Below are 10,705 nucleotides of genomic sequence, written 5' to 3'. Positions count from 1 at the left end.
TTTAATTGACCGAAGAAAATTGCTGAACTTTGGTTAAACCCCATGGGAGGTTAAATAGTTTATTTCTCTTCAGAGGATGGAGAGGATTCACCCATTCCTTCATTTTCTGAGAAATATTGCAAATCCTCCACATCCTCAGTGTTTTAATAAAGGGGGTGATGTGATGTCTGAGGTTTGAAAATGAAATCAACAGAGAGCGGCGAAGGCGTTCATGTGAAGTGTTTTTATTTGAATAAAAAAAGTATTTTAGAGTAATACTTTCTTTATGAGTGTGTAAACAAAAGCAGACGATATTCTCTTTCTGTCTGCTCCTTTTCTCTCTTTCTCTCTCTCTCTCCTCTCATCATTATTTTCATTTGAGTTGATTTTATTATTTGTTACCACATCAACTCTTTCGTCTGGACTGAAAAAAAGAGACCACTAATAATTGTAAGATCTAACACCGTGTGCATTAAATTAGGTTTTTCTCAGTGGAAATTTACATAAACAGCTTGGAATGTGGACTTTTCAGTAGTCTGATCCCTCTTGGTCATTCGGTAGGCATTTTTTCAGGTCCACCTCAGTAGACTGAACATTTCAGGATGGATGCTGAACTACGAGTCACCGTGCATGAAGAGCTTTTACACTTTAAAATCCTCTTTTGCAGACTAAACGTTTTTGTCCGAACAGTGAAACTCCAAATCACTGAGAGTCAGAGAACAGCTCCTCTTTCAGACGATGGTAGCGTCCTCTCTTGGCCATCAGTTCTTGGTGCGTTCCCTCCTCCACCACCTGGGCTTTCTCCATGAAGATGATGTGATCGGCCTTCTCCACCGTCTTCAGCTGATGAGCCACGACCAGGACCGTCCGACCGCAGGACAGAACCTCCTGCAGAACCTGAGGCGCAGAAACGGACAATTTACATCAATCTGTGAATCATCATCGTCATCATCACTCTTACATCCTCAGGTACATCGAGGGTTAACTCTCAGTTACAACGGTGCAGAGATTCAGACAACAGAACACATACTGATAAAATCATTAGAGAAGAATAGGGGGAAGAAGTAAGAAAGAAACCACGGCTGAAATAAGAATTAAGGTGCAAAGGGTCAAAAATTAAGAATGAAATTGATAAAATACTCAATAAACAATAAAAACATTTAAAACAATTACAGATTTGAAGCAAAAACAAAAATAGATTTCCAAAATCAAAAATTTAAACTTGTAAATGTCTCAGTAATAGTCATGCAATCTGCTTATGATTCAATAAGGTATTCTGGGGCGTTTTAACAGATTCTCAGGTGTGTCTCAGCTCTGTTTGTCCACATTCCTGAGAAAAAACACTCCCCTGACGCCATTCTGTCTTCTCTGGCATATTATCTTTAAATCAGAGATGTTTTAAAGATAACATGCACACAAGGAAATGTTTTTGTTTTTTTATTTTACATTACTGAGGATGACCCCGCCCTCAACGAGGTCACACAGCAGCTCCAGATTAGAGCTGGGATCATTAAGAGTTACACTAAGAGTCATGTAAAGGGTTAAAGTAAGAGTAGGAGAACACTTAATATCACTAAAATGTTTTTCATAAACTAGAAAAAAAATGTGTTCACACGACTACAATTAGATTTCTGCTGACATTTTTCCCATCATGCTCCTTTGGGGGAGAAGTATACAAGAAAAAAAAATGAACACTGGAGCAAAGAACAGAAACATTCTGGGAGTAACTTGCCTCCTTCTGTGTGCAGCTGTTTGTCATATTTTAAACCCCCTCTCTCTGAGAGGAAGAGAGAGAGAGCGAGAGAGTACAAACTGTACAAAAACCTTTGGCAACATTTCTATTCTTAAACGCTGCCAACAGACTGTGTGCAGGAGCGTCTCTGCATGTTTTTGGTAGATGAAAAAAAACAACACTGGATTACTAGGCCTATGAATGTGTATGTAAAAGTGAAATCACTGAAGGGGAATCCTCTAATAGGGCGTTCACACTTGCAGAAAACTCCTGATGTTTCACAGGAGGAGCTGCATGTTTTCTTCTTTCATTGTATGTATGCTGTTGTTGTTTTTTGTTGAAGTAAAGCACTTTGTGACCTTTGTCTGCGAAAAGCGCTTTATAAATAAACTTTATTATTATTATGTGTGAACACAAACGGACTTCACCCTGAGGTTCTCCTGCCAGACCCCCTAGTCATTTGTTTTTGCAGCAAGTCCGGGTGAGCTGATGTGAGAACACAGCAGGATATTCTCAGGAGAATTCACCTTGAGCCAATAGGAGGGGGAATGACTGCAGCATGATGCATAGACTGCATGCGACCACTACGATCTCTGTGCTCATAATGAACCTGCTGCTTTAAGTTTTCTTTGTTGATGGTGTGATTCTGTTGAACTACATGTAGCATTGATATGAAGACAAATATTCTTATTATAGCGTCGTGTAGTGGACTCTGTTGCTTCGTCCTCTACTTCTGCGTCGTGTTTTTTACTTCATGTTTTGACTTCAGGACTTTTCAGGAGTGCAGATGTAAAAAAAACAGCTTTGGTTTAAATATCTTCGGCCTCTTCATGCTTAACATTTTTTACATGTCTCAGTGGGAAAACCCCGAGTGTAAACGATAGAATGGATCTATTTCTGGATATCACTTTGCAGCTTCAGTCTCAGGGTCTCTGTTCTGTGCATGCAGCTCCACTGACTCCCTGGCATGACCTTTCTGCCACACTTAAACGGAGTAGAGCTGTTGTGTCGGTTGAGCTCTTCACTGAGCCTGTGCTCTTGATAAGCTATCTGCAGTTTTACTCACAGCATGCTGCACTTCCACGTCCAGTTTGCTGGTGGCCTCGTCCAGTATGATCACTTGAGGGTCTCTAACCAGAGCTCTGACGATGGCGATGGACTGCCGATGTCCGCCCGCGAGTCTGCCGCCACATTCCCCTATATCTGTATCCAACAAACAATCAGCATACAGATGAGACAAACAACAAATATTAATTATAAACAAACATTGTCCCTGCATCACACCTGTCACCTATCTCAGTTAATATTTAACTGTTTAAATCCTGAGTGTTACGCAGTGCAGCTGTTTGTTAGAGATGTTAGTGTTAGAGAAACATGGTGCAGAGTGTTTTTCATAATATGTGACCTTTGAACTTAAAAACAGGAAATGCCTCTGTAATAACTGATGTGAAAGGTTTTTAAATGCACTTCTGTACCCGTGTCATACTCGTCCTCCAGCTCAGAGATGAACTTGTGTGCGTTGGCTTTCTTTGCAGCTTCTGTCACCGTCTCCAGGCTGCAGCCCTTCAGGCCGTATTCAATGTTGTACCGCAGCGAACCAGAGAACAGCAAAGGATTCTGGGAAACCAAGGCCACCTAAAGAAATGTAGTTAAAAAACACAAACACATCAATGTGAGTGTGAGTTTTAATGACGGGGTTGGATTAGATGTTTGCATGAATAAAAAGAGGGGTGAAAAATATGAACTATTAAATCCACAAATAAAAAATGTGTGACTCAAAAGAAGATGAAATACTGAACGCTGCGGATATGAAGCTCAAAGCTGCTCAAGCGCCTCCTTGTGTCAGATTTAATGTCTCACATAAAGTTCTGATATTTCAAACATTAGATTATCTGCAGGGGTCGGATTTTAATATTATCATTCGTTTGACGTCCAATCGAAATCTCGTTCAAACTTTGTGCTGAACTTCGTTAACGTTGATTTCTTCTGGTTAGATGATTTTGAAAAACTTGGGTTTGTGCTTTAGAGGAGGAACCTTTCTTTGGCGCGGATTTGATCTGCAAAGCATGCTGGGAGAACAGACAGACTTCTTTGTTTAAGACGGCGCTGTGAGAGGAACATGACACTTTGTGATGTTGTGAAATGTTAAATCGCTGATCTCTGGTGTTTTATAGAGCCGAGAGGGTTGGACACCATAAAACACATAAATCCTTTTTAATTAGTTGATCATTTCTTACAGCTCAGTTTGTACTCTGATGTAATGAGGCGAAGTCCTGCGGCACTTCAGTGGTGAAGTTATATAACCAGTTTGTTGTTTTTCTCTTTGACAAGCAGAATTATGTGGCAGAGAAAGTTTCAAATTGAGAATAGTTCACTGACACCAAATTCATGGACAGTTACAACACTTTAAAGTTCTCATAATCTGTAAAATCCACTTCACCATGTTCCTCTAACTCTAATATGTGTCTCTAGTCCATCCTCTCCGTCTTTTACCTGCTCCACTTTTCAGAAAATGTGTGCTCAAACAGGCCGTTTGGAGATGTTCCCTTCATGACATCACAAAGGGAAGTAGCCCCTCCCCCAGGTGGGTGACACTCCCACAGCTAGGTGTTTGTTCTGCCCTCTGAGTCTGCCTTCTCACCGTAAACAATAGGACATGGAGTGAGAAAGCACCGAGTACACCCAAGCCCTTCCAGAGAGGGGGCGTGGTCAGACACCGCTCATTTACATATTTAAAGGTACAGACACAGAAACAGCCTGTTCTGAGCAGGGCTGAAATAGAGGGGTTTATAGACATGATCAAATACAGGATCAGAGTGGATTTAGAACAAGAAACTTCAGATATAGTTCAGGAAAATCTGTTTTAACGTTTGATAAATCAGAATGAGAAATAAATGATTAAATATGTCCTTTTCCTACATTATCTGTGATACTGCAGTCGGTTAAACGTGTTTGTACCTTCTGATGGAGGTATTTGTGATCATAGCGGTGCAGCGGTTCTCCATCCAGCAGGATCTCTCCCTCCTGAGGCTCGTACAGCCTCTTCAGGAGACTCACACATGACGTCTTCCCGCTGCCCGACGGACCCACCAGAGCGGTCATCTTTCCAGGCTGCAGCTCCAGAGAAACCGACTGTGCAGCAGAACATTTGAATGATGAATTAACCGCTCTGGATTTAAAAACATGAATACAAGAACACGGTGTGACAAATTGTTACCTTCAGAGCGGGTTTCTCTTGAGAGGCTGAGGGATATGTGAAGGTGACGTTTTTGAAGAGGATCCTCCCCTGCAGCTTCTCGGGAGCTAAATCTCCCGCTGGCTTACACTTTGGTTTTCTGTCCAGATAACTGAACACTTTGTCGATGACTCCGACTGAGGACACCGTGTCTCCCACAGAATACATAATCTCCTGTAAAGAAAATAAATCATCTGCGTCTATAAACGGGACCGAAGAACGATTTAAAGGAAATCATATCAGTCAGTCGCCTCACCCTTAAATTGTACGACATGGGCTTTTGGTACAAGAGAAAGGACACGAGACCTCCGATGCTGAGGCGACCTGATGAGATGAGACTGCGAGCCTCGAACAACATCCAAACTTTAATCCCTAGACCCACAAGCTGCAAGAAAAGAAGACACCCAGAGAGCTTTCACACATTGTAGTTTGAACTTTAACTATCTAGGGTCTTAAAATAAAGAAACATCATCTCATCTTGTTGCTGTGGTTATTTAAAGGAGCAGCTCTGACACCTAGTGGTTAAAACGGGTACTGCAGCCCAAATTCAAAACATTGTAGAGAGCCGCACCCCCCTCTCTGGAGTCGGCTGCCCTACTGTTGTTCTCTCACCCTCCGTATGAAGGTGAAGGCCGAGCTGTAGATCCTTGATTTTTTCTTCAGAGCCGTCATCTGCTCCACCGCCTCGTCGTACCTCCTCAGTTCATCTTTCTCTGCCTTGAAGCTGCGGACCGTGTGCATCTTACTGATGGTCTGAGTCGCCAGGTCTTTGTTCTGCGCCTGGCACTCCTGGATCTGATCCTTCAGCTTCTGCATGGTGAAGAGAATACAGGTGATGAATATGACGCTGCATCCAGGTGATCACGGGTTGAGACCAGAGCTGCAAATAATTTTTAACGTTTCATGTTTTCAAAGCAGAACCCAAACGATCATGCTTAAGCACCGCATGGGACAACTTTGCCTCATGTGAGTGAAGGTCTGTTAAGGTCTGTTTTTTGAATTATTGTTTTTTTATAATCAATAAATATAAATACATCTTTCATTCTTTAATTCACTCCTATCTGGGAATTAACACTCATGCATCATTATGGACATTTTTGTCCATTTGGTCAAATGTTTCCTCTTCAACTGGTCATCATTTTGTCTGTTAGTGCATATGGCACACATTTTTCCAAGAAAGTCTCTCTCTTGACAAATTTTGGAATGCACATTTTAATTTTTTTAATAGCTCAATAGAACACTGAGAAACATGTTTACTACCTTCTGAAGTCACTAAGGACAAAAATGTCCACTAACAAAAAAATAGAATTATATTTTTTTCTACTTTTTTTTGCATAAATCTCTTAAACAACTCCAGCCCTGCTCAAAACGATCAAATATTGAATGATTATCAGGAATTTAACCCTTTAAATGCCAGTTTGATTTCATGATTCTGGCATTTAAAGGGTTAAATTCCTGATAATTATTGAATGTTTGGTAGTTTTGAGCAGGGCTGAAGTTGTTTAAGAGATTTATGCAGAAAAAAGTAGTAAAAAATATCAATCTGTTCTATTTTTATTTAAGTTTTTTGGCATGGACATGTTTGTCCTCAGTGACTTAAGAGAGTAGTAAATTAAACTGACGCCTGAGGGTTAAAGACACACTCCATATCATCCTTAAATCATTGCTGCCCCAGCTCTGCAGTCACCCTCTGGTGACTAAGAGCATTATTTCACTCTGAATGTGGAAGAAACATTATACTTCATATTCTTAAAGGTCTTCAAAAAAAACACAAACTAAACTGAGCTCCTGTCGGCTCCTCGCTCAGGACCCGATGTGACGACACCTTACCGTGGACAAGGTGTCGTATTTGTTCTGCATGACGGCCAACAGCGGCATCTCGATGCAGGTGAGCAGGGTGAGCTCCCAGGACAGCTGCAGCATCACGTTGAGCATGAGGACGGTTTTGACCGTGCTGCGGAGCAGGGCGTTGGCGTTCAGCGCCACGGTGCGACCCATCCGGTCCACGTCGGAGTGCAGGCGGGATGTGAGGCGCCCTGGAGAGACCACATTGAAGAGCATCGACAGGCAGCTCCTTCATTTTGTTTACATTTTTATTAAAGTTAATGTAAGTTAATGTATTAATCGACCTCTTTGAGTAAATATAGAGACCTTCAAACTGATATTATATTAAAGTCAGGGTCGGTCATTTTCTCCAGATTCACTTTTTAAAGATTTTGGTGGAAATTGTCTTTATGTCCTGACAGAAATGAATAACTCATGTTCTATGAAAAAGAAGAAAATCCGCCATCTGTGTCAGTTATAATCCTGTAAAAACTTCAACCAATGTCTGCCACAATGTACCAATCTGATGAACCAATCAGACGCCTCCCTGTCTCCCTGCTCGCTCTCTACCTCTTGCGTGCAGGAGCCCACACTCAAAGCGATGAGCTGAGGTCCGATTCTGGACCAATGGCGCTCGTGCATGTAAGTGAGGGGGCGTGGCTTTTGAGGGAGCGCAGAGGGGAAAAGGTGCAGACGTGGCACTGAGGGAATGCTACTTTCAAAATCATGCTTGTTTTTTTGAAAGTTACCAAGCCTGCCTTTTAATATAAAATGTTGTGCGTTTCTGACCTGTGTTGTTCTCGTCGAAGAAGTGCACTTCCTGCTGCAGGAGGGTGTGAAACAGGAGGTGCTGCAACCTTTTGTTCAGTCTGGCCAGAGCGCACTTAAACATGCCTCCTCTTAAGCCGGAGAACAGAGCGCTGTGAGGACGAAGACGATCAGAAGTGACTGAATTAATGTTCAAAGAGACACATTGTTCAGGTGATACTTCAGTGTTTTTTGAATTACCTTCCTAGAGAATAAAGAGCGAGCTGTCCAATCGTGTAACAGAAGCTGGTTTGCAGCACAGGACCGCTGAGCATGTCGATGACTTTCCCCTGATACAACGGGATGTATGTATCACCTGTTAGGACAGAGGGAGGACACTGATGAGGCAAACAAGAAGAATAAACTTGATCTGTGACGTCAGCTTTTATTTTTACTTACAGTAGACGGCGAGGATGAGAGCGCTGAAAGCTGCGATCACATAAAGAGTGTCTGGTTTAAAGTATTTCAGCACCCTCAGAAGCAGCCGTCTGGAGTCCAGTCGCTCCTTCTTGACCTTCCCATCGCCGCAGAGGCCCGCCTCCCAAACCACACAGGCCAGCGAGGAGGACGCGCCGCCCAGGAGCAGCGTGCCGAGGTTGGGACACAGCGAGGTGGACGCCGCCGAGGGAGGAGCCATGAGGAGCTGTCCGCTCTCAAACACGGGAGAGAGGAGGCAGAGGAGCGCCGCAAACCTGCGCAGCACCGCCGGCGGCTTTCCGTCGGTCAGCATGGAGGTGAAAAAATGGAGGGCGACCCACTTCGCTGCCCCGAAGGCCCAAACTGCCGCGAGTCCACCACAGCTGGGGCACTTCAGCAGCATGAGTCCGACCCACAGCGCCAAACACAACGCCACGTCGAATAGGAGAGTTACCAGTCCATATGCTGCGACTTCCCTCATTTTCCTCTGGTGGGAACGTCGCACTGCAAGACGCTGAAAAAGACAAATATTTATTTAGACATTTTATCTGACCCGTTAGAAAAACCAGTCACTAAAACTTACTTTAACTCTCTGATCCAGGTCTACACTCCCTCCCCCAACTACGCTCTGCTAAAGGCGTCTGATCCAACCTTCACAACAGGGTCCTAAGTCTCTGACTAGACTCTTCTCCTCTGTCGCCCCCCGGTGGTGGAATGAACTTCCAAACTCCATGTGATCTGCAGAGTCCCGCTGCACCTTTAAGAAAAAGCTAAAGACCCAGCTCTTTCATGAATACCTACTAACTTAATGATGATGGTCTCCATATTATTGATGATGATGATGGTAATGACGATGGTTTTTGTTTGATAACGACGACTTATAAGATGGTTTCTATACTGATTAGAGCTCTCAAGAACTGCCCTCAATGTTGTGCTTTGCCTCTGGTCACTTCCTGTCAGCACCTGTGTGTCCAATCAGACTCAAAGCTGATCGTTTACTCTTACTGACATTGTTCCCTTTTTTCTAGATCCTTCCTTGTGTTGTTCTTACTCTCTGATGTACGTCGCTTTGGATAAAAGAGTCTGCTAAGTGAATTGTAGAATTGTAAAACAACAGAAGAGCAACACACAGTTACAGACAGGATATTTGATACACACACACACACACACACACACACACAGTAGTCGTGTTTTCATGAAGGTGAAACCAGCAGTTGGAGGTCAACATCCTCAAATACTGTAACAAACTATAATTCACCTCTGAGACGAGCTGCAGAAGAATACACAAGTTTACATTCGTAGTCAGTTAGTTTGAAACTTTAACTTCAATCCGAAAAGAAAAGTTCTATCACATTTATAAAAAGTTTTATTCATTCCCTGACAGTCAGCAGGTTTGTACGACCTAAAACTCTTCGCCTTTGAAAGGACTCTAATGCAGGGGTGGGCAACTGGCGGCCCGGGGGCCACATGCGGCCCCCATCAACCCTCAACGTGGCCCTCAGGTTAAGTTTTTACACATCAATTAATTGAAAACATGAAGAAAACATGATGAAATCTGCCATGAAGTCATGAAAACCAGAAATATTTCCATAATAATATTTGATCCCTGGTATATGTTGAGTTAAATTGGAGACATTATTGACTGTAATGGTTTTTGTATGCTACAGTTTGGCCCTCTGGCAGTGAGAGTTAAATTAATGTGGCCCCTCCCTGTTCTAATGTAAACACTTACAGTGATCATCTTTTTTTTTAAATGGGAATATGCAAACAAAGATGAACTTTAACTGACATTTAAACACAAACTCAGTTACTCACTAACACTAACAGGAGTTTAGAGGCTTTTTGTTTCCTGTAAACGAACATGTGAGCTAATAACTACATTAATAACGTCGTAATAACATGTTAGCCTGTTGCTGCCATTTGCTGCAGCTTAACATTCATCTGATTGAACTTAAGACACATTAATATTCTATAAATCATAAAGATTTGGAGGACTTACCGTGTTGCACCCTCACAGTCCTTGCTAAGCTAGCAGGCTAACTGCTAACCGTTTGTTTACGTTTAGTTTCACTTTCGTTCGGCTGACTCGTTCGTGTGCTCGGTTGTTTCCGTAAACCAGAAATAAAGAGGAGATTAAATAAAGCAAACATTGTCTTAATATAAGGAAATGTGTTGTTTTTTTTCCCCCGTTGTTAGTTTTGACAGTTTAATGACTTTATGTTTCCTCGTAGCCTTTATAACGTTTGACGGCTGTATTTACACATGTTCACCACTAGATGGCGCCAGTACACATTTCACTGTGTGTAGATAGAGAGATACTTTATTGATCCCTGGTAGAGATAGAAGGCAGAAGAAGTGTCCCAAAATGAGATGTAGAAAATAAGACATGTAAATAAAACAAACTTTAACAATAAATCATCACATAAAGGCTCTTTAGGAAATGTAACACGTCATTGTACATCTCATTCTAACCTGATAAAATAAATCTGTTTGAATAAAGTGGCCGAGGTGCAAACTGTTTATAACTCATTTAAAGTAAACTTTATAAACTCAAGTGATCTGCAGCTCTGCTAGTTCTATTATAAAACAATTTGGATGGTTAAGAGAAGTTTCACACATTGGTTATTTAAAGGTTAAATAATTTTTTTGTGTGACTAAAAATGTTAATATAATTCTCTCGTGAAAAAGCTCTCTACCTTCTTACCTATTTT

At 42.0% G+C, this 10,705-nt stretch overlaps 2 protein-coding genes across 4 annotated transcripts in view; one reads left to right on the top strand and one right to left on the bottom strand.

Moving 5' to 3' along the window:
• Positions 1-10,705, top strand: part of chad (chondroadherin) — a 228,688-nt gene that overhangs the window by 21,370 nt on the left and 196,613 nt on the right. The window contains exon 5 of one of the 3 annotated variants that reach the window (XM_065949994.1): positions 4,251-4,534. The exons of the other annotated variants lie outside the window; for them this stretch is intronic. The gene's annotated coding sequence lies outside the window, so the exon portion shown is untranslated. Of the gene's footprint in view, positions 1-4,250; positions 4,535-10,705 lie in introns of those variants that run through there. 3 annotated transcript variants of the gene reach the window in all.
• tap2t (transporter associated with antigen processing, subunit type t, teleost specific) lies at positions 209-10,220 on the bottom strand. Its single transcript, XM_020657849.3, has 12 exons — positions 9,994-10,220; positions 7,977-8,508; positions 7,779-7,893; positions 7,560-7,690; positions 6,777-6,982; positions 5,559-5,756; positions 5,203-5,331; positions 4,929-5,120; positions 4,670-4,843; positions 3,187-3,346; positions 2,778-2,914; positions 209-876 (listed from the first exon to the last, which is right to left on the bottom strand). The coding sequence occupies exons 2-12, from the start codon at positions 8,473-8,475 to the stop codon at positions 682-684; spliced, it is 2,136 nt and encodes a 711-aa protein (XP_020513505.2). The 5' UTR covers positions 8,476-8,508; positions 9,994-10,220; the 3' UTR covers positions 209-681.

The sequence above is a fragment of the Labrus bergylta genome, chromosome 21 (genome assembly GCF_963930695.1).
Source record: "Labrus bergylta chromosome 21, fLabBer1.1, whole genome shotgun sequence".
Taxonomy (NCBI): Eukaryota; Metazoa; Chordata; class Actinopteri; order Labriformes; family Labridae; genus Labrus; species Labrus bergylta.
The sequence above is the reverse complement of the archived record's forward strand: the minus strand, read 5'-3'. Positions and strand labels throughout refer to the sequence as shown.

What these genes read in the sequence shown, in the direction of transcription:
- tap2t (XM_020657849.3), bottom strand. Translation starts at nt 8,475, where the DNA reads ATGAGGGAAGTCGCAGCATATGGACTGGTAACTCTCCTATTCGACGTG. An exon ending in TCTCATCCTCGCCGTCTACT is followed by an intron (nt 7,894 to 7,976) that starts GTAAGTAAAAAT and finishes CTGTCCTAACAG; the next exon opens with GTGATACATACATCCCGTTG. An exon ending in CCATGTCGTACAATTTAAGG is followed by an intron (nt 5,121 to 5,202) that starts GTGAGGCGACTG and finishes TTTTCTTTACAG; the next exon opens with GAGATTATGTATTCTGTGGG.